Source organism: Bubalus kerabau, chromosome 12, assembly GCF_029407905.1.
Source record: "Bubalus kerabau isolate K-KA32 ecotype Philippines breed swamp buffalo chromosome 12, PCC_UOA_SB_1v2, whole genome shotgun sequence".
In the NCBI taxonomy this organism is placed as follows: Eukaryota; Metazoa; Chordata; class Mammalia; order Artiodactyla; family Bovidae; genus Bubalus; species Bubalus kerabau.
Genome location: NC_073635.1, coordinates 74669417 through 74696645, shown reverse-complemented (window position 1 = coordinate 74696645; position 27229 = coordinate 74669417). Strand labels below are relative to the sequence as shown.

General features: G+C 42.1%; 1 protein-coding gene across 9 annotated transcripts; it reads left to right on the top strand.

The window, feature by feature from the left end:
* LOC129624662 (ATP-binding cassette sub-family C member 4-like) lies at window positions 1–27229 on the top strand. 9 transcript variants are annotated; one of them, XM_055542824.1, is made up of 6 exons: window positions 1–137; window positions 10967–11077; window positions 11620–11740; window positions 18072–18296; window positions 22443–22525; window positions 23709–24064. In XM_055542824.1, exons 2-5 carry the CDS (start codon window positions 11022–11024, stop codon window positions 22485–22487), a joined length of 447 nt encoding a protein of 148 aa, XP_055398799.1. In that variant the 5' UTR covers window positions 1–137; window positions 10967–11021; the 3' UTR covers window positions 22488–22525; window positions 23709–24064. The 9 variants fall into 9 exon arrangements, with proteins under 9 accessions (XP_055398799.1, XP_055398795.1, XP_055398801.1 ...); XM_055542820.1 differs by having other exon boundaries at window positions 10967–11111; XM_055542826.1 differs by lacking the exon at window positions 1–137 and adding an exon at window positions 207–501.

Below are 27229 nucleotides of genomic sequence, written 5' to 3'. Positions count from 1 at the left end.
TCCAGCCTCCCCGCCAGCGCCTCCAGTAGAAGCTCCGTCTCCAGAACTGCGCGACCCCGGCCCGCGCCCGCCCCCCGCGGCAAGATGCGGAAGCCCAACTAGCTGCAGGACGCGAACTTCTGCTCGCGCCTATTCTGGTGAGAACCCGCCTGGGCTGCTACATCCCGCCGCCTGTGGGCTACTCCCTGACGCTGCTGACCCCTTTCAGGGACTTGGTAGAGCCTCAGGGAGCAGGAGCCCTTTCCGATGGCTGCTTGTGGCCGGTGGTGCCGCCCCACTCGGTCCAAGGGTTTCCTGTCTGCCGTCAGGCTGCGGAACGGGGACCCGGGAGAGTTATCTGGTCGGGCGCAGGGTCTACCTGTGTAGGGGAAGCGGAAATATTCACAATAAAGAAAGGGGCTCTCTGCCCCGCCAGCCTTGTATGGCCTGGGAGTAGCGGGGAGCAGAAGGCAGGGACTACTAACTATGTGGGCCTGACCTTTGGGCTTGAATCACACTTTGGTGAGCTGCTTCTACTTGTTCTTAAATGCAGGGAGAAGGTGATTCCAAACACGTTTTTGGTCTTGTAGGCAGGAGTTTGTCAAGGGAAGTTCTTAACATTCTTGCTGTTGGGTATGATGCATGAGTAAAACATCTCTGTAATCAAGCATTAGGGTGGCTGTTCTCAGTATGGCTCTCAGACCTGCAGTATCCTCATCAACTGGGAGCTTGTTAGAAATGCAAATCCCCCTACACGCCTTCTAGATAAATTCTGTGAAGTTAGAAACTCTGGGGGTGGGGTTTAAACAAACTCCAGGTGATTCTGATGGAAGGTGGAGGCTGGCTTCTGTTTTAAGTCATTCCTCCCATTGACATTGTTAATTCAGTGTTAACTTTTAAAAAGGGGTCCAGACTTTGTGAAGTTGATTGTTGACCATGATGGCCATCATGTATGTAAGGTCTAAGGTACCCTCATGACTTCCTTTTGCTCCTCCCACCTCCCCCCCCACTGCCACCCCCCCTCCCCCGCTACCCCGGGAAAATTGAAATGAGTCTGTCCAGGAAGTGCTGCGCAGCTACAAGGCCCACCTTCTAAAGAAAAATTGAGTTGTCATCTCATTGGGTGTTTGCTTTTCTTCTCACATTTCATCTGCTTTCTCAACTTATAAATGATGCCATTTACTGCCTTTATATAAATGACTTTATACAAATGACTTCACTGAGGTTTCAGTGTTTTCACAGTACAGGTTGGACGTAGGGTCTAAGAGAAATTATACATTATGGTTATTGGTATTGTTGTGAATTTTAGGAAATAATATTTATTTTTCTATTTCTGTAAAAAATTTAAAGCTATAGAAGAAGAAACGAATACGAATTTCTTTCTATTATATACTTGGTGATATTTTGGTTGTTTTTTCTTTCCCTTAGAAATCTTTCTGCACACCTGAGCGTGCATGCTTTTATATAAAACTAAACAAATTTGAATTTTGAGTCCTTAATTTTCTATGCTTAATGTTTATTTATGGAATTAGATAATGTTCAAAACATGGTATTTAATGCAATTTATGCTGTCTTTCACTTGTAACACAGTTTGTTGCTAATTATGATATGATGGCCATATCCATAGGGATATATATTTACCTCACCCTAGGTAAATATATATTTACCTCACCCTAATATTTAGGTCCATCTTTCCTTTTTCTATATCCCCAGAAGTAGGATAAACTGGTGAAAAGCCAAACTGTTTTTGATCAGGTTTGGACCAGTTTGCCCTCTTAAAGCTCTTATGTGCTTATTTCGTTGCCATCTTTGAGTACCGAAATTACATTTTTATTAGGTCTAAATTTAAAAATAATTCAAGCAGTTTTAACTTGAATTTATTTGCTTTGTGGAGATGGAGCTTTTTTATGTCCATTGACCATTTGTCTTTCTTTGAATTGTTTATTAATACATGTTTTTCCTATAAGGCAGTTATTTTTAAAATAACTTTCAATACTGCATATAATACTTTTTCAACTTTTCATTTGTCCTTTAGTTTAGTGGATTTTACCTTGTGGCTCAATTGGTAAAGAATGCGCCTGCAATGTGGGAGACCTGGTTTTGATCCCTGGGTTAGGAAGATCCCCTGGAGAAGGGAAAGGCTACCCATTCCAGTATTCTGGCCTGGAGAATTCCATGGACTGTATAGTCCATGGGGTCACCAAGAGTCGGACGCAACTAAGCAACTTTCATTTTCACTTTCACTTTGTGGTTTTAAGTTATATGTCATTAATTATATTGAGCTTTTTCTTTTTGGTTTCTTCTGTTGCTTCTATAATATCTTTTAAAAATCCTAGCATCATCTAAATCTCTGTGTTTGGTTTCAGCTCTTTTCTTGTTTCTTTTCTAAGAAAAGAAAAGAAAGGCTTCCCTGGTGGCTCAGAGGTTAAAGTGTCTGCCTGCAATTCAGGAGACCTAAGTTCGATCCCTGGGTCGGGAAGATCCCCTGGAGAAGGAAATGGCAACCCACTCCAGTATTCTTGCCTGGAGAATCCCATGGATGGAGGAGCCTGGTGGGCTACAGTCCATGGGGTCGCAAAGAGTCGGACACGACTGAGAGACTTCACTCACTCACTCACTTTCTAACAGTAAAGGCAGCTAGAACTTCTTTTAGTATTTGATATAAGATAGGCTCCATTTTCCCAAAGCAACCCATTTTCTCATCATAGTTTATTGAATTGTTCTCCCTCATACCCATTTTTGGAAATCAGTGGCCTAGTTTATGAACCATGTCTAGCTGGGGACTAGACTGTCCAGTCAGCTGAGACTGTCCCTGGTGATGTTCCTGCAGTCCTGCACTGCAGCCTCTGGGGTGAGCTCTGCATTTCTATCCCACTCTCCTCCAGAAGCCAGCAGGCTGGGGGTGAATGCAAGACCCAGAGATGAGGTGGAGCAGGACCTCATCTTGGACCAGATGCACTTGACCCATCAGGGAGTCATTACATCCTCAATCCCCTGACTCTGGCCACATCTCAGTTAGTGAACTGTCCCCTTGCAAAGGGAGTGCAGATGTGGAAACTGCTACTGGTGTCAAGTCAAACTCTCCGGAGACCCTTGTCAGAAAAGCTGATGACATGATGGGGAAGTGAACTCGCTGAGTACTAAGATGGTTTAGGGAAGTTGGTCCTGTTAAGCCCTCAGTAACTAGTGATCATAAGTGCATCAGTAAGTTCAGTTCAGTCGCTCAGTCATGTCTGACTCTTCGAGACCCCATGAATCGCAGCACGCCAGGCCTCCCTGTCCCTCTCCAACTCCCGGAGTTCACTCAGACTCACGTCCATCGAGTCAGTGATGCCATCCAGCCCTCTCATCCTCTGTCGTCCCCTTCTCCTCCTGCCCCCAATACCTCCCAGCATCAGAGTATTTCCAATGACTCAACTCTTCAAATGAGGTGGCCAAAGTACTCGAGTTTCAGCTTCAGCATCATTCCCTCCAAAGAAATCCCAGGGCTGATCTGCTTTAGAATGGACTGGCTGGATCTCCTTGCAGTCCAAGGGACTCTCAAGAGTCTTCTCCAACACCACAGTTCCAAAGCATCAATTCTTTGGTGCTCAGCCTTCTTCACAGTCCAACTCTCACATCCATACATGACCACAGGAAAAACCATAGCCTTGACTAGATGAACCTTTGTTGGCAAAGTAATGTTTATGCTTTTGAATATGCTATCTAGGTTGGTCATAATTTTCCTTCCAAGGAGTAAGTGTCTTTTAATTTCATGGCTGCAATCACCATCTGCAGTGATTTTGGAGCCCCCCAAAATAAAGTCTGACACTGTTTCCACTGTTTCCCCATCTATTTCCCATGAAGTGATGGGACCAGATGCCATGATCTTTGTTTTCTGAATGTTGAGCTTTAAGCCAACTTTTTCACTCTCCACTTTTACTTTCATCAAGAGGCTTTATAGTTCCTCTTCATTTTTGGCCATAAGGGTGGTGTTGTCTGCATATCTGAGGTTATTGATATGTGTCCCGGAAATCTTGATTCCAGCTTGTGTTTCTTCCAGTCCAGCATTTCTCATGATGTACTCTGCATATAAGTTAAATAAACAGGGTGACAATATACAGCCTTGACGAACTCCTTTTCCTATTTGGAACCAGTCTGTTGTTCCATGTCCAGTTTTAACTGTTGCTTCCTGGCCTGCATACAGACTTCTTAAGAGGCAGGTCAGGTGGTCTGGTATTCCCATCTCTTTCTGAATTTTCCACAGTTTACTGTGATCCACAAAGTCAAAAGCTTTGGAATAGTCAATAAAGCAGAAATAGATGTTTTTCTGGAACTCTCTTGCTTTCTCCATGATCCAGCAGATGTTGGCAATTTGATCTCTGGTTCCTCTGCCTTTTCTAAAACCAGCTTGAACATCAGGAAGTTCACAGTTCGCGTATTGCTGAAGCCTGGCCTGGAGAATTTTGAGCATTACTTTACTAGCGTGTGAGATGAGTACAATTGTGTGGTAGTTTGAGCATTCTTTGGCATTGCCTTTCTTTGGGATTGAAATGAAAACTGACCTTTTCCAGTCCTGTGGCCACTGCTGACTTTTCCAAATTTGCTGGCATATTGAGTGCAGCATTTTCACAGCATCAACTTTCAGGATTTGAAATAGCTCCGCTGGAATTCTATCACCTCCACTAGCTTTGTTCGTAGAGATGCTTTCTAAGGCCCACTTGACTTCACATTCCAGGATTTCTGGCTCTAGGTGAGTGGTCACACCATCATGATTATCTGGGTCATGAAGCTCTTTTTTGTACAGTTCTTCTGTGTATTCTTGCTACCTCTTCTTAATATCTTCTGCTTCTCTTAGGTCCATACCATTTCTGTCCTTTATCGAGCCCATCTTTGCATGAAATGTTCCTTTGGTATCTCTAATTTTCTTGAAGAGTTCTCTGTTCTTTCCCATTCTGTTGTTCTCTATTTCTTTGCATTGATCACTGAGGAAGGCTTTCGTATCTCTTCTTGCTGTTCTTTGGAACTCTGCATTCATATGCTTATGTCTTTCCTTTTCTGCTTTGCTTTTCGCTTCTCTTCTTTTCACAGCTATTTGTAAGGCCTCCCCAGACAGCCATTTTGCTTTTTTGCATTTCTTTTCCATGGGGATGGTCTTGATCCCTGTCTCCCATACAGCGTCACAAACCTCATTCCATAGTTCATAAGGTACTCTATCATATCTCGGCCCTTAAATCTATTTCTCACTTCCACTGTATAATCATAAGGGATTTGATTTAGGTCATACCTGAATGGTCTAGTGATTTTTCCCTACTTTCTTCAATTTAAGTCTGAATTTGGTAATAAGGAGTTCATGATCTGAGCTATAGTCAGCTCCTGGTCTTGTTTTTGTTGACTGTATAGAGCTTCTCCATCTTTGGCTGCAAAGAATATAATATAATCAATCTGATTTCGGTGTTGACCATCTGGTGATGTCCATGTGTAGAGTCTTCTCTTGTGTTGTTGGAAGAGGGTGTTTGCTATGACCAGTGCATTCTCTTGGCAAAACTCTGTTAGCGTTTGCCCTGCTTCATTCCGTATTCCAAGGCCAAATTTGCCTGTTACTCCAGGTGTTTCTTGACTTCCTACTTTTGCATTCCAGTCCCCTATAATGAAAAGGACATCTTTTTGGGGTGTTAGTTCTTAACGGTCTTGTAGGTCTTCATAGAACCGTTCAACTTCAGCTTCTTCAGCATTCCTGGTTGGGGCATAGACTTGGATTACTGTGATATTGAATGGTTTGCCTTGGAAACGAACAGAGATCATTCTGTCGTTTTTGAGATTGCATCCAAGTACTGCATTTCGGACTCTTTTGTTGACCATGATGGCTACTCCATTTCTTCTGAGGGATCCTGCCCGCAGTAGTAGATATAATGGTCATCTGAGTTAAATTCACCCATTCCAGTCCATTTTAGTTCACTGATTCCTAGAATGTCTACATTCACTCTTGCCATCTCCTGTTTGACCACTTTCAATTTGCCTTGATTCATGGACCTGACATTCCAGGTTGCTCTTTACAGCATCGGACCTTGCTTCTATCAGTAGTCACATCCACAACTGGGTATTGTTTTTGCTCTGGCTCCATCCCTTCATTCTTTCTGGAGTTATTTCTCCACTGATCTCCAGTAGCATATTGGGCCCCTACTAACCTGGGGAGTTCCTCTTTCAGTATCCTATCATTTTGCCTTTTCATACTGTTCATGGGGTTCTCAAGGCAAGAATACTGAAGTGGTTTGCCATTCCCTTCTCCAGCAGACCACTTTCTTTCAGACCTCTCCACAATGACCCATCTGTCTTGTGTGGCCCCACAGGGCATGGCATAGTTTCACTTAGTTAGACAAGGCTGTGGTCCTAGTGTGATTAGATTGACTAGTTTTCTGTGAGTATGGTTTCAGTGTGACTGCCCTCTGATGCCCTCTTGCAACACCTACCATCTTACTTGGGTTTCTTTTACCTTGGTCATGGGGTATCTCTTCATGGCCGCTCCAGCAAAGCATAGCCGTTGCTCCTTACCTTGGACAAGGGGTACCTCCTCACTGCCGCCCTTCCTGACCTACAGCATGCGATAGCTCCTCCAGGCCCTCCTGTGCTCGCGCAGCCACCGCTCCTTGGACGTTGGGTTCATTCTCCCGGCCGCTGCCCCGACCTTGTTTGCGGGGTATATCCTCTCAGCTGCCGCCCCTGACCTCGGACGCAGGGTATCTCCTCTCAGCTGCCACCCCTGACCTCGGACGTGGGGTAACTCCTCTTGGCCATGCTTAGTGCGCAGGTCGCAGCCGCTACCGCACTTAGAAATGTTTAATATCAAACTAGGATTCTTTGTACTGCTTTCAGAATGCTATTTGCATTAATCTTGTTTTTCATTAACAGTCAGAATCCGCATACTGTAGACGGATGCTGGATGAGCTTTCCAGGGCTTTTTCTCAGACCTCAGCCTGTTGCCCTTAAGTGTTTAGCTTGATGAGTTTTAGTGATTTTATACAATATTTCTCGCCTTAAGAAAGATGAAGAACACCCCAGAGGTGTATAAAATTTACTACTAAATCCTTACAGTGAAATAGTGTAACAAATTTAAGTTAATTTGTTGTAATTTATACTTGATTTTTTTGGTGTTTATAGTCCTGCATCTCATGAGCCTGAGGGATATCAACTAGCGTCCATTCAGATGTGTCAAGTGGTTAGTTTGCCTTTCTAAGTCTTCCTATGGTCCCCAATTGTGTTGACTTCCTCCCTTTGTTGACCTGAAACAAATAGACTGTCAGATATTTCTCCAGCAAAGATCCATTTATTCAGGATCAGCAGAGAAGTGCAGTTCTGTATCTGCACCCATAGCAAGCTAAGCGAGGGATTGTTGTTGTTTAGTCACTAATTAATGACTGACTCTTTGTGACCCCATGGTCTGTAGCCCACCAGGCTCCTCTGTCCATGGTAATTATACTGGATTCTCCAGGTAAGTATACTGGAGTGGGTTGCCATTTCCTTCTCCAGGGGATCTTCCCAACCCAGGGATCGAACCTGAGTCTCCTACATTCATAGGCGGATTCTTTACCACTGAGATGTCAAGGGAATGAGAATTCTTTTATAGAGGAGAAAAGGAAGTTGCGTGGGCTGCTTTAGTAAACAAAGCTTTATAATGACTTTTCACTGAGTCCATCCAGGAAAGAAGAAGAGTGTTTTTTCCTTCCCGCTGGAACAACTAGTGTAACTTTATCCCTCAGAGGCTTCCTACTGGGGCCCACATGAGATTACTCAAGGGCGTTGTCTTGGTGATGGCTGCTCTTTGGGGGAAATTTGTTATGTTTAGAGCAACACTGATGCTCTCAGCCCAGGAAGGTGTTATCTCCACATGTTCCCCCTATTTGTCAGAGGCCAATACTGAGAGGCTATGTGGCTAGTTCAAGGTCATACACCCAGAGAGTCTAGACAAAGTCTAGACTCTAATATGGGAAGATTTCCATCTGAGACATTAATTGGATTTCTTTCCTCATTAACTATTTTTTTTTTTTTCAATTGTGGTAAAGGAATGGCACCCCACTCCAGTACTCTTGCCTGGAAAATCCCATGGACGGAGGAGCCTGGCAGGCTGCAGTCCATGGGATCGCTAAGAGTCGGACATGACTGAGTGACTTCACTTTGACTTCACTTTCATGCATTGGAGAAGGAAATGGCAACCCACTCCAGTGTTCTTGCCTGGAGAATCCCAGGGATGGGGGAGACTGGTGGGCTGGTGTCTCTGGGGTCGCACAGAGTTGGACACGACTGAAGTGACTTAGCAGCAGTAGCAGCAGCAGCAGCACAGCACAGAGCATCAACTTTACCATCTTAACCATTTTTAAGCATACAAATCAGTGTTGTTGACTACATTCATGTGTTGTGCAACCATTTTCCAGAACCCTTTTCATCCTGCACTAATGTGTCATCAAACACTAACTCCCCAGTCCCCTCTCCATCCCTGGCAACCCCAGGGCCACTTTCTCTCTGAATTTGACTGCTCTCAGCACCTTTATGAAAGTGAGATCATACAGTGTTTGTCCTTTGTGACTGCACCATTTTACATTCCCACCACCAATGTGCAAGGGTTCCATTTTTTCTATGTCCTTCGCATCTTGTTTTCTTCTTCTGCCTCCTCCCTCTTCTTCTTTTTCTTCTTCTTCTTCTTCTTTACCCCTCCTAATATGTGTGTGGGGTGGGGAGGGGGTGTGTCTCATCATGACTTTGATTTGCATTTCCCTGTTGATTAGTGATGTTGAGCACCTTTTCCTGTGATAGCAGATTTTTAAAGAGAGCCTTTCAGGGCAGGATGCAATAATCTGGGTAAGTTGAAGTGCTAATTTCCTGATGTTCCCTGTGGGGAATAAACATTGGGAAAATGGTCTAACATGTTTCAAATCTGCTTATTGGTAAAGCTCAGAGATTTATACTTTTGTTTGGGAAGTAAGCTGAGATTATCAGATGGTGAGGGTTATGGAGATGCTGAACTGGTATGGAAAAGGAGATGGGAGGAGGACAGGTGAGACCCTGGGTCCTCAGTACCACTGTTGAGGCTAGAAACTAGTCTCCTGGCCCATGGACCAGGTATCATTAGATGGGCCAGGCTACCAGGGTTTGCCAGATCTGAAGTTCAGTCTCTTATTGCTTCTTTAATAACTCAGAGACATTAATTTATTTACTAAATAAATCTTGAGCATCCCCTACTAAAAAATTCTTGAGCATATTTTATTAGGAATAATGCAATAGATGAGAGAAACATGTTTTCATGAGTTATTATTGTCTAGCTTTGAAAATATTCCTTCTGTGGCAAAAATCAGTAAAAATGGTGTCAATCTTTGAGCTATCTCTGCATATTAACTATTGTCATTTAAATAATGTGTAGTGGATTTGAGGGACTTCACAGGTGGCGCTAGTGGTAAAGAACCCACATGCAAATGCAGGAGGCATAAGAGACACAGGTTTCATCCCTGGGTCAGAAAGATCCCCTGGAGGAGGTCATGGCAACCCACTCTAGTATTCTTGCCTGGAGAATCCCATGGACATAGGAGCCTGTGGGGCTGCAGTCCATAGGGTTGCACAGAGTCAGACAAAATTGAAGTGACTTAGCAGTCAGGCAGTGGATTTGAATAGGGTTTTGGTGGGAGCAGATCCTCTATATAGTTACTGTTTTTCTTTTGATAATTAATAAGTAATTTAATGGCACCCCACTCCAGTACTCTTGCCTGGAAAATCACGTGGATGGAGGAGCCTGGTGGGCTGCAGTCCATGGGGTCGCCAGGAGTCGGACACGACTGAGCGACTTCACTTTCACTTCACTACAGAGACATAATTTGAGATTATATAAATATCATGCTCCACATCAAACTTTGATCCACTAGTTTTAACTTCCCTTGATGATGTTCTGACTCTGTTGCTCCTCTTATGTTTGTTTGCATTTGTTTACTAGAACTTCCCTTTCTCTCCTGTTTATGTAACAGTAGAGATTCATGGATTCTTTCATTATTTACTGTGTTAGGGTTCATTGCAATTTATTTGTTTTAATGGTCAGAGTATCCCATATTTGTTTAGAAAAGAGCCATTCAAAGTGGCTTTTCTGTCCCTTCTACTCATCCTTGCGATTCCTTGAGTGCTTCCTTATTTTATGGCACAACTTGTCACAGGCCCTTCTTTGGACTTACTCTATCTTTAGGTCTCAGCTTCTCAACATTGCTGCTGTGGCTGAGAATGCCTGGGGCTCTGTTCATCTTGGCCTACTAGTTACAGCAGCCCCCACAGGCATCCCCTTTTGGAGCCAGTGTTGTGGCTTGACTGGCTCTTATGGTTCTTAGGATTGTGAGACATGTCTCAGCAACAACCATCAGAAAACTTTGCAATGGCATGGTGTATCACTCTCATGTCCTGGAGGGTACCGGACATACCTATGGCAACACAATGAGGTCCTGGGGAGAAAGGGCAAGAGAGAAGGGGAAAGCTAGTAAGTGAGTGAGTTTGGACCTGGGGTTCTGCCTTTTTGGGGTTGAGGGTGGGATGTCTAGGATTTTGGTAAATTTAAAACATAAGAGCAAGAATTAAATTGTGAGAAAGGAGAAGCAAGTAGTCAGAGAGATGGTCTATTTTATCAGGTCAACCAGAGCTTTCTAAAAGCGGGAACTTTACGGGTGGGGTGGCCTGTCTCTCTATCTAGTTATGTAGCTGGCACGTGTTCACTGGAGATAGATGTCTTTTAAGTGGACATTTCCAAAGTTTAATATCAGGTATTTATGTTACAATTTAAAAAGCTAATTATCAGGTGCTGACACAGACTGCCCCAAACTTAGAAAGAGCCATTTCTTCATGGAGCCTTGGCTCCTTTTAGGGAAAAAGGATATTAAAAATGTCAAGTTTGGGGTGAAGGGGGCCAAAAGACAAACTTCCAGTTATAGAATAAGATGTGTAATGTTGATATGTGTCACTTTCCTCTTTTCTTAATTTTTAACAGGTGGCTAAACCCCTTGTTTAAAATTGGTTACAAACAGAAATTAGAAGAAGATGACATGTATTCGCTGCTTCCAGAAGATCCCTCCCAGCACGTTGGAGAAAAGCTGCAAGAGTGAGCACAGGCAGCAGGGAGAAGGGGAGAAAGAGTGAGAATTTCCACATGGGGCTAAAGATGTTGGAGGGGCTTTTTCTTCCTCTGGGTTCTTCTGAACCCCCTGTCATGACTGCACACTCACTACCCTCAGGATAACCCTGGGCTTAGCCCACTTTGGAGACTGAGGGAGCCCGTGTTCCCTGTGCATCTGTGGACATGGAGGGAGCCCACAGCCTTAGCCCTGGAGGCCAAGCTCTGTCCCCAGAGGTGGGGTCCCTGGAGGAGGCTGTCTGCCCTCCTGAGCTGCTCATGTGCTGTAAGTCCAGCAAAGCTTGGCCGGAACTTCTTTCCTGAGACTAAGACTTGCCCTCAAGTTCCGTTTTTCTGGTGTTTCAGGGTCTGCACTGCTCACCTTTCAGGAGCCCTGTGAGCAGTAAGCCACCATCTATAGGGCAGCCGCAGAGCAGCCTGTACTGAAGGCCCATCTCCCACTCCGCCCCTCCCCTGTTTTCCCTTTGGTCGACACGCTGTTCTTTATTGTGCTTTGTTTCTCATCGCAGGTACTGGGATCAGGAAGTGAAGAAAGCTGAGAAAAATGCACAGGAGCCATCTTTAATGAAAGCAATCATAAAGTGTTACTGGAAATCCTATGTAGTTTGGGGAATTTTTATATTTCTTGAGGTAAAATCTTTTACATACAGTACATTACTTTTCCGTGTATTTGAATCAGTACTGAGATGGACAAGACAGGAGGGGAGAGAGTCCAATGGTTTGAGGATGAAACATGTCTAGGAAACATGATATAGCTCAGCAATTCTATTTAGAATGAGAAATGCCCTGGACTTTCTACAGATGACTATCTTTTAACTGCTTAAAACACAGTGTTGTAGGAAGATGGCTGTGAAATAAAAGCCATTTTATATCATCTTAGGACATTCTTGGTGCTCAGTAAGTGATATAAATGCTGAGTGATCCATGACCAACAGAAGATCCAACAACCTCAAGGAATATGTTCCCTGTGGTTTTAAGAAGACAATTTGGGCCAGAGCCCCAGTAACATAAGACATTTTACAGATGCTGGCAAATAATTGTTAACTTGACCAGGTCACATCTGACAAATGCTTCTTTAAGAAGGTATCTACCAGTTGCACCTTATGCAGCCCCCAGGGCTGGCCTTCCTGGATCCCTAGCAGGAAGCATTACTGGTGCTGGGCAACTTTGAAATCAACACTCCACCCTGCCCTTCACAAGGCACTGCAGTATCTCAGTAGACACTGGTAGAGCCTCTCCCCTTCCAGGGAAAGAAAAGCTAGGGCCCTGCATCTGGAATGGAGCTGTCCAAAGCTCCCAAGAACAAACCCTTCCCTGAGCTGTCCCCTTCTCAGTGAGCTGGCTATTGGAAGCCAACCCCCACCATGTGGAGGAGCTCCAGCTTCACCATGAATTTTGTGTACCTGCCATGCTGGTTTCTGTCTTCTCTGAGGGGATGGTTTGCTGGGAGCCTGGCATTGGCAGAGGGTGGAGGAGGGAATGTGCAGGGAAAACCAAAGGCAGAAAACCATGAGGTCAGTGACCTCTGTGAACCTGAAGGACCTGGGTCAAGATCCCCCAGAGGAGAGTCCACCTGGGGACATAGTGCCGTCAGTCCCCTGTTCTGGCTGAGCCTGCTGGGGGTCTGCTGAAGAACCCCCTGGGTGGCTCGTGCTCTCCATGGTCCCTTAGTGCTGCCTTAGGGACACGGGTGGCCTGTGAGTGTGTGACAGCAGGAGGGATGGAAGATGCTGTTGCTGAGAGACGGGTGTTTTAGGTGGAGAAGGTGGTGAGTTGTCATCAGTCCATTGTGTTGGGGGTGAGGTGGGTGGGTCAGGAGGTTTACAGGAGGGCAGTGTTTAGTGGGCAGTGTTACAGGTAGGCTCTTGTTTAAAGGCTGTGTTGTACTGAAGGGCACTGTGGGCAGTGGGCAGCTGGGTAGCTGAAGTTTGCCTCACACATCTGGAGAAACCAGAGAATCTGTCAGCTCACAGCTGACTGGATGGTCCTGGAAGATGGAGTCCTTGATGACAAAGGTGGGTTGGTCATTGTGCCAGAGGGTGGGGATAGGGATGTGGGCAGAGTGCCACCTTTGAGAGGGCACTGACCACTGAGATACTGCAGTGCCTTGAGAAGGACAAGGTAGAGTGTTGATTTCAAAATTGTCCAGCCCCAGTAATGCTTCCTGCTGGGGATCCAGGAAGGCCAGGCCTGGGGGCTGCATAAGGTACAACTGGGTGGTCATGGCAGAAAAGTAGGGGGTAGAGGACCTGGCAGATGTGGGGCTCATTCTCTGTAGCACTAGAAGTACTAGCAGCAGTAACAGGGGCTCATACTCAGTAGTAGTGGTGGTGGCCACAGCAGTACTGCTGGGTGGGCGGTAATGACAGCAGTGGGCTTCCCAGGTGGCTCAGCGGTAGAGAATCCATCTGCCACTGCAGGAGACCTGGCTTCAATCCCTGGGTTGGGAAGATCCCCTGGAGAAGGAAATGGCAACCCACTCCAGTATTCTTGCCTGGAGAATCCCATGGACAGAGGAGCCTGGCAGGCTACAGTCCATGTAGGTCTCAAAAGAGTCAGACACGACTTAGCAACTAAATAACAACATTAAGTACTCAAAAATATTATATGTCAGGAACTGCTATGAGCACTTTATGTGTAATATCACTAAATCCTTTGGCTAATTCAGCTAAGTCATAGATATACTACCCTTAGTTTAGAAAAGATTGATTTTTTTTCCTGATTTTTTTTTTTTTTTCTGATAGTCAAAAGAATCCTGAAATCCAACACAAATACTCCTTGTCTTAGGTTTGCCCTTTGACACTCTGTTTGGAGAAATTAATAAATGATTTCTCATGATGGAACTAGTAAGGATCTGTTACATTTTAAAGATACTTTTCAGGTGCTGTTTTGAGATTTTAATGAATAAAACTAGTTGCTCAGATGGAATGAACATTAGTTAAATAATTGATTTTATGAAGCAACTTTTCTTTTTGTGATCTTCTGTCTATGCTGCCTTCTGGTCTTTCTATATTAGATAGTGGAAGATCTAAACTGAGCCCAGGATTCTCTAAAATACAAACACGTTTCCTCTGTGACCTCCAGCCTTATTTTAATTCCTCTGATGCACAGAATACCTCATGGATCATCCATGATCCCAAGCCATGAGCTGTGACCATGCACAGCACAGGCAGAGCCTCCCCAGCACTCCTGGCAGCACCAGCAGGAAGAGGCAGGTGACTTCAGTCCAGTGTGAAGCTTTTAGGGTTAGGACTCTATGAAAATCTCTGTCCTATGTGAATTATGAATGACTAACACTCAGGAACAAGTACAGACTGATGTTGAAGAAGGAGTGCTTGCGGTCATTCCTAATTAGAACACAACAGCCAGCGAGTCCCCAGCACACTGGCCCCTGTGTGCACCTCCATGGAGACTGTGGGTTAAGAGATATGTCTCAGAGCCTTCAGGGTACAGAGGAGGGACCAGAAGCCTGTGCCTGAGCCAGAGTCACAGAGACCACTTCCCCAGGTCATCAGGGCCTTCTCTCTGAGAAGTGAAGTCTCTGCTTGCTGATATGTGAGTGGGGTGACCTCAGAGAACCAGAGTGGGTTCACCCAGTCCCTTCCTCTGAGAGGGGAGGAGTGACCGGGGCTTATGTCCTTTCTCTGGGACCCTTAGAAATGGCCTGGCTTTGTCCTGTCACTTGGCCTTTGTCCAACTCCACTTTTTCTGGTTGTCTCTGGTCAAGGTGGAGGTTGTAGGAAGCACATGTTAACCTGAACCTTCACTTTGGAGATCAACTGATGGGCAGGAAGTATACAGAATCTTCTGTGTCCTGAGTGGGCTTTGTGCCTTAACTGAGGACTCATTCCCTGAGAGTTGTTCTGAGTTTTTGCATTTATTTTCCAACCTTCACCTCCACTCAACCCAGAAGAGTGAGGAGTGGCCAATGGTGGCAAAGATACTGTAGGCCAAGAGCAACAACTGAGGACTACACAGCAAGGGAGTGGAAGAGGGAGCACTGAGCAGAGCAGAAGGGGACCTGCAGAGCACACTTGTTGCATGCACTGTGCTGGTTCTCGTGTACATAGCATTAGCCCTTAGTAATATCTAGAGTGATGACCTTGAGTCATAAATGAGGGTGATGCTTTCTCAACTCATTTTCTTTAAAGCATATGTATCTACATTTTTATTGTAGCATTTAAATTGATTTTTAATTGAAGTATAATTGACTTACAATATTGCATTAATTTCAGGTGTGCAATATAGTGGTTCAATGTTTTTAAACATTATAAAATGTTCATCACTATAAGTCTAGTTACCCTCTGTCACCATACAAAGCTTTTCAAATATTATTGACTGTATTTCCTATGCTGTATTTTACATCCCCATGACTTATTTTATAAGTGGAAGTTTGTTCTCTTAATTTCTCTCACATGTTTCACTCATTACTCTCACTACCCTCAATCCACTTTCTTGAAGAAATCAGGAAAGTAGGTGACTCATTTTTAAAAGAATCCATACATAATGGTTAAAATTTCTAGCAAGCTGCTTAGAAGTGAAACTTTTAATTACTGTCTAGAAAATTTGGCTTTTACACATCACTTTTCTCAAGAGTTATTGTTCTGCCATGATGGTCTCTGAGCAGCAATGAGTTTTCCAAGCCCTTTGTGAAACCAGCCTCTGCCATTATGATAAGGTAGGTCTCTTCATAGGACTTTTATGTAATAAAATTAAGCATAACTTACACTTACTTTTTAAATCATGGTTTCAGAGCACTTTGAGGTGTTGTAACTTATTTAGTTTACCAGTATCCCTCCAAGGTAGATCAGGCAAGTATTTTATTAGGCAAAAACCTGGAGGCACAGGAGGGCTTAGGGTTGGTTATGTAACTTGGAGGAGACTGACCTGATTTCTGAAGCACAGTATTCTGATTCCTGGACCAGTGTTCTCTGTGTTCTGTCCTGAGGCTTTCTCCCTGCTAGAGCCTCCACTGAAGGCTCAGAGCCAAGAGTAGGCATTTTTCTGTCAACAGCTCTGTACTCCTCTGTCAATTCCTTTCTGTGGTGGATTTTTTTTTTTTAGTTTGTAGGTTTTAGAGAACATTTTAAAACTACAAAAATAGAATAAGATTGAAGGGTAGCAGAATGTATAACCAGAATATGCCTCTTTAGCATAAAGATTATTTTGAGCTGATTATTATTATTTTTTTAATGAGAAATAAACACAGGAAAAGTTTTGAAGACAGAGTAGAAGTTAACCCTTCTCTGAGGGACATTTACATTGATAAAGGAAATCTTTTGTAAAGCTATCTTCCTGTCAGTACCAGAAAGAGAAAGATAACTTTAAATCACAGGAGAATCTTGTCAGTGGAGAAGTCTTTAAGAAGACTTATATCTCCTTAACAAACCCAACCCTACCCTAATTTAAGCTGCTTTTTCTGTTAACCTCTTATAAGTGCCCCCTCCCCACCCCCACCCCATACCACCTGACCTTTCTTTTGTCTTTAGCTGGAGATAGTATTTAAGGTAGTTACTTGGGTCATCTCAGGGAGTTAGTTTTCCTGGGCATCTCCCAATGTATACAGGCGGTATTGTTGTTGTTCAGTCGCTCAGTTGTGTCCTACTCTTTGTGTCCCCATAGACTGCAGCATGCCAGGCCTCTCTGTCCTTCCCTATCTCCCAGAGTTTGCTCAAACTCTTGTTCATCCATTGAATCAGTGATACCATCCAACCATCTCATCCTCTGTTGGCCCCTTCTCCATCTGGCCTCAATCTTTCCTAGCATCAGGGTCTTTTCCTATCAGTCAGTTCTTCGTATCAGGTGGTCAAAGTATTGGAGCTTCAGTTTTGGGTCAGTCCTTCAGTGAATCAGGGTTGATTTCCTTTAGGATTGACTGGTTTGATCTCCTCGCTGTCCAAGGGACTCTCAAGAGTCTTCTCCAGTGCTACAGTTTGAAAACATCAAATAGATTCAAGGAATTAGATCTGGTAGACAGAGTGCCTGAAGAATTATGGACAGATGTTTATAATATTGTACAGGAGGCAGTGACCAGAACCATACCAAAGGAAAAGAAATGCAAGAAGGCAAAAATGTTGTCTAAGGAGGCTTTACAAATAACTGAGAAAAGAGAAAGCGAAAGGAGAAAGGGAAAGATATACCAACTGATTGCATAGTTCCAGAGAAGAGCAAAAAGAGATAATAAAACTTTGTTAAGTGAACAGAGGAAGACAACATTTTTTAGCTTGGCTTTTGCCTTGTTTTATTTTTGACTCCAAGGAACATTCCAGTTTCTAGTGGGTATATACATATGAACACAGTGTCCCCTGGGGCTGAGAGTCTACAAACCTTTCAAGGCTGGTTGTTTTGTGATACTCCAGCAGAAGCCGGGCTCCGTTCTCTTCATCTACTGACAAGTAGAGTTCAGGGTGGGGAAGGTTGAATCCATATTTGTGCTGGTCTCAGTTCATAAAGGCTTAAAGCATTTATGAAGGAGATAGCATAAAGGAGAAGGTAGGAGTTTGCCTCCCCTACATGAGTCATCTTGACTTTCTGATGGGCTGAGATGTTGAGAAAATATCAGACAGGGCAGGTTGCCAGCAGGGCTTGTTCACATGGAACCAAATATCTTACCTTCTCCTGCCACCTTTTTCCTTATTCATCTTAGTCAGAGTCACTTAGTAGTTTGCCAAATGCATTCTAAGTGCTTAGTATTTATTGAACATCCACTGTGTTCTAAGCACAATGTACTAAAGCTTTATTGTCTTCGAACATAAGGTTAAAATTATCATCTGGTTGTCTTATAGGTGATAGTAGATTACCTATAAGTGATAGTGTGTTTTTCTTTTAGATTAGCCATGAATGTAGCATTTTGTCAAAATGCCTTTTTAACATGCTAATAATAAAAGTAAAGCTTGCGTTAAGAAAAATTGACATGCCTTATATTTCTAATTAAGGCCTTTTTTTTTTTTTTTCCTTTTAGGAAGGCACCAGAGTAATTCAGCCCATATTCTTCAGGAAAATGATTAGTTATGTTCAAAACAAGGATCCCACCAATTCTGCCGCTTTGCACGAAGCCTATGCCTACGCGGCGGGGCTGAGCGCCTGCGTGCTGGTGTGGGCCGTTCTGCACCACTTGTGCTTCTACCACATGCAGCGTGTGGGGATGAGGCTGAGAGTAGCCGTGTGCCGTATGATCTACCGCAAGGTGAGTGTCACTCGGTACTGAAGTGTGTACCTCTCCTGAAGCATCAGAAATATCTGGAGAAAGTTCTCTGTAAATTGGGCTTCCCTGTTGGCTCAGCTGGTGAAGAATCTGTCTGCAATGCGGGAGATCGGGGTTCAATCCCTGGCTTGGGAAGATCCCCTGGACAAGGGAACAGCTACCCACTCCAGTATTCTGGCCTGGAGAATTCCATGGACTGTATAGTCGATGTGGTGGAAAAGAGTTGGACATGACTGAACTGTGTTCACTTTCACTTTCTCTGTAAATTAAATATCTTGTAACTAAGATCATTTACACCTTACAAGAGAAGGTTGCTATTTGAATCGAGCCAAGTTTGTTGTCATTTAAGCAAACTTTACCAATAGATAATGAAAAACTTTCTATTGAGATCAGGTCAGGGCTGCTTTTGGTGACTTTCAACCATAGGATGTTGCATAATATCTACTAAATTTGTAACAAAGTCTAGTTAAAAATCCTTATATAACTATATTGTTTACTTGAAATTTTCTGAGGGAGTAGATCTTTTTTTTTTTTTTAAGTTTATTTTTTTTTATTTTTTTAATTTTATTTTATTTTTTAACTTTACATAATTGTATTAGTTTTGCCAAATAGATCTTTTTATTATTTTTAAAACTATTATTGAAGTACAGTTGATTTATTAATACAATATTGCTTTTAATTTCTGTACAGCAAGGTGACTCAGTTATACATGTATCTATTCTTTTTCATATTCTTTCGATTATGGTTTATCACAGGATATTGAATATAATTCCCTGTGCTATACAGTAAAATCTTGTTGTTTATCCATCCTATATATACTAGTTTACACCTGCTAATCCTAGACTCCCAGTACTTCCCTCCTCTACCTCTTTCCCCATTGGCACCCACAAGTCTGTTGTATTAATATTTTAGATTCCACAAGTAAGGGATATGATATTTCTTTCTGACTTACTTCACTTACTATGATGATCTCTAGGGCTGTCCATGTTGCTGCACAGGGCACTATTTCATTTTTTTTTTTAATGTATGAATAATAGTTTATTGTATACATGTACTACATCTTCTTTATCCATTCTTCTGTCAATAGACATTTACACTGCTTCCACATTTTGGCTATTGTGAACAATGCTGCTATGAACATAGGGATGCATATACCTTTTGAACTATAGTTTTTCTGGATATATGCCCAGGAATGGGATTATGGGATCATATGGCAATTCTATTTTTAATTTCTTGAGGAACTTCCAAACTATTTTCCATAGTGGCTACACCAATTTACATTCCTACTAACAGTATAGGAGGAATCCCTTTTCTGAAGGACTAGATCTTGAGTGTTCTCACCATACACAGAAAATAGAATAACTGTGTGAGGGATATATTAATTAGTTTTACTACAATAATCATTTCCCAATGTATATTTATATCAAAACATCATGTTGTGCACCTTAAATATATATAATTTTCATAAGAAATATGAAGTCCTCATCAAAAGCTAAAACCAAACAATTTAAATTGAAACTTTTTTTGTTTTTTTCATTTATTTTATTTTATTATTTTTTTTTTGAAGATTTTAAATTTTATTTTATTTTTAAACTTTACATAATCCGCCACAGGTATACATGTGTTCCCCATCCTGAACCCTCCTCCCTCCTCCCTTCCCATTCCATCCCTCTGGGTCGTCCCAGTGCACCAGCCCCAAGCATCCAGTATCGTGCATCGAACCTGGACTGGCAACTCATTTCATACATGATATTTTACATGTTTCAATGCCATTCTCCCAAATCTTCCCACCCTCTCCCTCTCCCACAGAGTCCATAAGACTGTTCTATACATCAGTGTCTTCTTCTACCCAGTTACCACTTACCTAGAGCTTCTTTTCCTTGGGATATTTTTCTTGGCAAGATGCTAAATGTCTTCACCTCACCTTTCCTTTAGAAAAGTCTTGTCAGTCTTGGGGCTGTGTGAACCTGGGAGTCCTTCATGTCACTGTCTATGCTTGACTAAAGCACGTGAGCCAGTTTCCTCCTGGGTGACAAGGAAATGGAAGTGGCACCCATACTGTCTAGTCTGGGGTCTTCATTCTTGTTCATCCTTATCTTTTTATTTTGTTGCATCTTCTGCCATTTAGGAGACAAATACTGAGATTTCCCCACACATGAACTAGATGTTTGTATTCTTAGATCATGCTTATCTCCCATAAATAAGTAGGAAATTTCACCAGAACTGTACTGTGAAAATCTTAAGTGAGGTGTGAGATGATGCTTCAGTCAGCACTTGCTCTTTGCTGCACAGGTGAGCTTCTGTTTTTCTTCCTCTTCTCACTAACACTTTGGAACATCATCTTCAGAAAATCTGATCTGAACTGGCACATTTGCTTATTTGAATGTAAATATCTCCCAAAGATATTCATTTGCTGGCTTGATTATGCCTAAAAGAGTTGTCCCTGTGTGAAGTTAGAAATTGTAGAGGTTAAACCAAAGATATAATCTGAAATTCAAGAAATGTGGGAAAGACAAATTTCCTCAGGCCCAGCCATGCATCTAGAATCCTTCTGAGATGCAGATATAAAACACTCCTTCTGTGCAGGTTACAGGTGGACTGATTCCTTAGGGCAAAGCTGGTGCTGTAGAGCAGCTCTGAAAGGCCCCTCTGAATGTCTGTAGTTCATTCTCAGGCCTACATCCTGATCTCTGGTTCTGAGGAGAAATCAGGCTGGGTGTTAGAAATGGGATGGCTGCTAAGTTCATAGTCGTAATTGGTCTACACTGTGGGTTTCAGACTGGGGCATGTCTCCAGTGGTACCTATACCACTTCCTAAAATTTGCCACACCCTCCCCTGAGCCAGCACCATTCTACTTCTTCTCTTTATGAATTCGACTACTCTAGGTGCTTCATATAAATGGAGTCACACAGTATTTGTCATTTTGTGTCTGGCTTTTGTCATATAAGACATGTCTTCAAGGTTCATCCATGTTGTAGGTGTCAGAATTTAATTCCATTTTAAGGCTGAATAATATTCCATTATAGGTCCATACAACATTCTCTGTATTCATTCTTCTATCAATGGACAATCGGGTTGTTTCTACCTTTTGGCTATTATGAACATTGCTGCTGTGAAATGGGTGTACAAAATATCTACTTAAGCTTGTGCTTTCAATTCTCTTGGATACAATCCCTAAAACGGAATTGCTGTACTATATGCTAATTTTATGATAAACTTTTTGACCCCCATACACTTTCAGCATGGCTACATTATTTTGCATTCCCACTTGATCACTGACTTTTCTGTTTAACTTGAGAACTAAATGAGGTGTTTTTCAGAACTATGACTTTTTTTTTGTTGTTTTTTTTGGATCAAAGCCTCCAGTTGGTGATTTACTGAAATACTCAAGATGGTCTCTTCAGGTTCCTCAGATCTCTAGGATATTTTAAAGAACTTTTTACCAAATAAAGGGCTTGTACAACACAGACTGTGTTTTTTGTCAGTAGACTGGCATTAGGAACACAGGATCCTTATGGAATTAATGTTTTGAACACTTAATTTCTTTCAGAATTAAACTAAGACCAAACTGTTTAATGTTGTCACACACAGAATTAATGATTTACTCCAGATTTATAGTTCAAGTCCCCTAATTTCTTTCCTTAAGGCAGCCTCTCCACTGTCATTTAATTAGCTTCAAATTTACCTTAGTTGGCTCCTAACTCTAAACCTATATCCCTTTATACCTCAGGCAAGTCCAAGTTCACTGAAAAACAGGTGCATGATTTTGCATGCATGCCTAGTCGCTCAGTCATGTCCAACTCTTTGCAACCCTTTGGACTGTAACCTGCCAGGCTTCTTTGTCCATGGTACATTCCAGACAAGAATACTGGAGTTGGTTGCTACTTCCTCTTCCAGACGATCTTCCTGGTACAAGAATTGAACCCACATCTCCTGTTCTTCCTGCATTGCAAGAGGATTCTCTACCCTCTGAGCCACTATTCCACCCTTTGCAGTCCTTGTGGGTGGGCTGCCTCCACACTGAGGAGATGAAAGATGAATGAGGGTCCCTAGAGCCCTGCCATCAAGACCCCATGAAAATGTGCTTCGTTTTGTTATGTTCTGAGAATGACTTGGTATCATCATAGGAATCCTATTGTTTGTCATGGGGAAGACCACCACAGGCCAGATAGTCAACCTGCTGTCCAACGATGTGAACAGGTTTGATCAGGTGAGCTGCCCCAGAAGGATCCTCCTCCATGTCCTGTCCTTCTTACTGGATTCAGCTTACTGGGATGGGTTTGGTGTCAGCCAGGATTCTGTTGAGGACTTAAGACAATGGTTCTTTTTATCCAAAGTTTATTTCTTCTCTGTATAATTTAGAAGTAATAATGTGCATTGTCTGGAAGATGAGAGTTTTGTTTTTCTAACATTGTCTGCAACATACTCCAATAACAGGCAGCAGTGTTCTTGCCCAGCTTGGTTAGGGTCTGAGGGGTCTTCCTGGAGTAGCCCTTCTTGGCACGTGGTGTCACTGTGCCTTGTGGCTAACTGTCTTCTACCTTCTGACAATTGTGAACATTGCTGCTGTGAAAATGTGTGTACAAATATCTGCTCAAGCCTGGGCTTTCAGTTCTCTTGAGTACCTTCCCCGAAATGGAATTGCTGTGCCATATGCTAATTTTATACTTCCTGTCTTCCTCCTCTTCTGGGTTATGAAGGCCTGGTGGGCAGGGATTGTTCTTTCCTCTGCTCCCTGTTCAGTACCTGCTGCATAGGAAGCCTTTGAGGAATAACTCCAGGGGAATTGTCCCCAGCCAGACACAACCTACTCTCCCCTGACCCACCATGCTATTTTGTTTGCACTTATGAATAGGTCATATTACCCAGGGAGTTGTAGCTGTTGGTCAGATCTGTATCACACTGAACCACTTCTCTGTCAATTTTTAATTCATCAAACATAAACTAAGGCCCCTACTAAGTTTCAGGGATGAATAAGATTTAGGTTTTACCCTGGAAAAGCCATAGCCTGTCAGGGAAGTAAATAGACAAATTACTGGAGAGTATGGTAGGTACCATAATTAGGCTTTCCTGGGGAGTGCTAGAGGAGATAGGGGCTGAATTTAGGAACAGAGAGAGTTTGGGGACACCTTGAGCTCAACTGTGGTATAGACAAAATCAATATCGTCCTTCAGTGCAGCTGGTTGGGTTCTCCTTGGAACCAGTCCTATGCTACCCTGGAATAGCATCATCAGATGGACGCTTGGATTTCTGCTTCAGCAGGTGTAAAACCCACTGAGATCACTTCTGTTTAGACTCCTGTCTGTTCCTTTGGAGGAGATTGTTTCTCCACTGCATCCTTAGTGGTGTTGTTTTTATACAGTCCTAAGAGGGCTTTGTCTTTCTCTTTTTAGGTGACCATATTCTTCCATTACTTGTGGGTGGGGCCACTGCAGGCTATCGCAGTGACTGCCCTTCTCTGGATGGAAACAGGCATATCGTGTCTTGCAGGGATGTCAGTTCTCATTTTTTTTCTGCTTTTGCAAAGCTGCTTCGGGATGTTGTTTTCATCACTCTGGTGAAATTGCACACAGAGGATTATAGGGGGTGTGAAATCATGCAAAGTCAGCAGTCTTTGATCCTTATTGAGACCAAGCTCTCTTTTCTGTAAATTTATTGTATACAAATGGTTTAGGTGATTTACATCATCTTCTGGCCAGAAGGCCTGTTAACATTTTATGACTCTGATAAAGGTTTGTCAACCATAAGACTTATTTTCTCTAAGAGTAATTATTTTAAAGTTTGGCGCCATCCTCCGAAGGTGTTAGATAAAGTTGCATTCCTACAGGGTAGAGATGCAGTGGGTTTACAACAAAGGAAAGAATTTATTACCTTAAGGGTCTAAAGTTGTTAACACCAAGGCCACTACTTATTTTTCCTACATACCAACTATATTAATTAATACACTTCCAAGGATACAATACAGGGGATGTGGAAACTTGGCAGCAAGCATTGGCTCAACAATGAAATCTTCTACTAGTTCTATTCTGACAATTTCTAACTCTCTGAGAGGCTCTATACTATTTGAATATCTTAAGCTTCCCGTGCCTCTCACTGGCTGAGAGACTCTAAACAATCATATGCATAGCTGTAGGAGTCCGGGTAAACCTGTCAGGCAAGTTAGAGAGCCATCTGAGGGGTTTGTGAACTAAAACACTCTTGTCATGCCCAGGAACTTTATTAACTGGAGCTGTAAGTTAACTCTTTTTCAGAGAGGGAGATGGTGGTGGGGGACAGCCCCCTGCAAAGTCAGAGGTGTAGGTGAGAGCACAAAGCGGTAAAACAGGCAGACTCTGGTTTTGGGGTAGATGCTCAGGCAGGTCCAGAGGGGTACCCCTCGAGTTCTGGCTCGCCTTGCCCACCAGAACTCTCCCACATAACCTTGTTATGGGTAGGGACTCCTGTGCTGGCTCCCGGCACACGTTGTTATGAATACTTCTAATGGACAGCTGAGTCAGCACTGTGATTCTGCCATGATGTCATCCATTCCAAAAGGTGTTTTTCCAATAGTTTTTGCACTGCATAAACTATGTTATATTTTTCTACAGCCTCAACAAATAGTTATACATATATGATAGTTTGCAGTCCATGGCATGCTGCAGTCCATGGGGATGCAAAGAGTCTGACACAACTAAGTAACTGAACTGAAAGTTTATTTTGATTTGTTCTCCATCTTTACCCAATGATTTCAAGCTCTTACAAATTATTTGTATTTATATGTTATATTGTTTTTTTTTTCTTATGCAAATCAGAGGTGCAGGCCACCAATAAAAGCTATCTACCAAGTTTTTTGCCTCAAGAGACTCCAGAGCCAAAACTCATTTTCTAAGCTTAAAGATAAAGTCATCACAGATTTTTACTGCCCTCCAAATTTCATACTACTTTCCAGTTATATCAGGGATTCTATTTACTTGTAGACTGTGAAGTTGCCATTCTGTCTCATCACTTCCTTTAACATAAGTAAGATCCATTATTCCACCCAAAGATCTCTGTTAAAATACTACAGAGAAAACTAATTGGAAAACTAAAAAATATACTTTAAGTGATACCATAGGAGAGAGAGGTGCGCCCCCCCCCCCAAAAAAAAAGCAATATATGGTTAAAATACAGAAGAACAGTATTTAACTATATAAGAGGGGAAAAATATGCTTTCTCAAAATAGGAGCCCTTCTAGGGGATTTGATAATGAAAGACAGACATGTGATTTGCAATTATCTTCTAGACTGAAGTTGTTTTTCACATTTTTTAATTGTAAAATATATATAACATAAAATTTAACATTATAACCACTTTTAAAAATAAAAATACCTTTCTGTGCATTAACCACACTCAGAATGTTGTGAAACTATCACCATTGAGTTCATTTTTGGTAATTGTTTTAGTAATATTCAGTTATTTGAATAATCATTTTTGGTAAATTTTATTTCTCTAGGAACTGATGGTTTTCCTATGAGTTTTAAGCATGATTGGTATAAAGTCATTCACAATATCTTCAATATTCAATCCCTACAGCATCTATAATTGTCAGGGTTTTTTTTCCTTTTTAATTTTCTTAGAGCTATCTCCATTTTTTTCTTGAATAACCTTTCATGACTTTTTCCTATTAATTTTCAAAGGATCATTTCTTTTTGCTTGATTTATCCTTCTGTATTTTTGTTTTCTAGTTCATCATATTTCTTTCCTTAAATTTTTTAATGTATTTTGAGATATATTTTCTCTATTTTTTTTTTTTTTTTTACTGTACCACATTGCATGTGGAATCTTATTTCCCAGACCAGGAATCAAACCTGCACACCCTGCATTGAAAACATAGAGTTTTCACCCCTGGACCACCAGGAAAGTCATCCTAAATCCTTAAATTACACACTTATTTTTTTCCTTATATAAGTTAAAGATTAAGTATATGAAACCTACTTTTTTCCCTAAAGACACACTTTAGCTGAAGCCTACAACTTCTGGTACGTAGTATTGATCAAAATCCATAGTATTATTTATCTTCTAATCTCTAATTTTATTTATTAATTATGTCTTTTACCATGAGTTATTCATAACTGTAATATTCTCTAGACTTCAAATGTTAATGGCTTTTTCTATTATATTGAAACATATGAAACTAACAGTCAACCTTTTATTTTTTTAACCTATAAAAATGATAGTTTCATATGTTTCAATATAAGAATTTTAATATTTAATTTTGGTCAGAGAAGATTGTGAAATTTAAATTATAGGTAACCACATTCACACACATAAGCCTATTTCTACAATTTTGTATTCTATTTGGGGATTTAGAAATGTTGAAATTATGTGTATAACAGTAATTTTCAAATAACAGTCCTCCCCAAACACTGGAATGTGTTTTGATACACGTTGCAGGTTGGTCCTCTGAAATACAGACTCAGATGGAGTTTAGTGTTGGGATGATTATTAGGGATGGCCTTAGGATCAAGACTTGCGTAATCAAGAGTAAGGGACAGAATAAAGCAGAGGGAAAATTCAAGCTGGATCACTGGCCAGATGTGATCTTAGCTGACCCCACAAGGGCTCTAGATGAAGGTGGCCCTTCACAGTTGTCCTGACACATCCAGTGGCCAGACCTTTACACCTCCACTTTGATAGGTCATTGCAGTTAGGTTGCCCCTAGAAGGACTAGTGGCTTACAGTTGTCCACTAGTATCAGTTCCAGAAGCTGGAGCAACAAGTCCTTGAAGGGAGGTCTGGACAGCACATCTCCATGTCCACCATAGTATGTGTCACTGCTCCAGAGGTAGCTGATTAGGATGTACTATGACAGAACTCTCAGTGACTAAATGTTTAAGTCAAAATGACTAAGTGATTATCCTCAATATCCTGCAGTCTAAAAAACAGAGAAGGTCTA

Excerpts from the sequence above, each read along its gene's own strand:
- LOC129624662 (XM_055542819.1), top strand. Across the intron at positions 11,741-18,071 it reads GAATTTTTATATTTCTTGAG|GAAGGCACCAGAGTAATTCA; the intron begins GTAAAATCTTTT and ends TTTTCCTTTTAG. Across the intron at positions 18,297-22,442 it reads GCCGTATGATCTACCGCAAG|GAATCCTATTGTTTGTCATG; the intron begins GTGAGTGTCACT and ends GTATCATCATAG.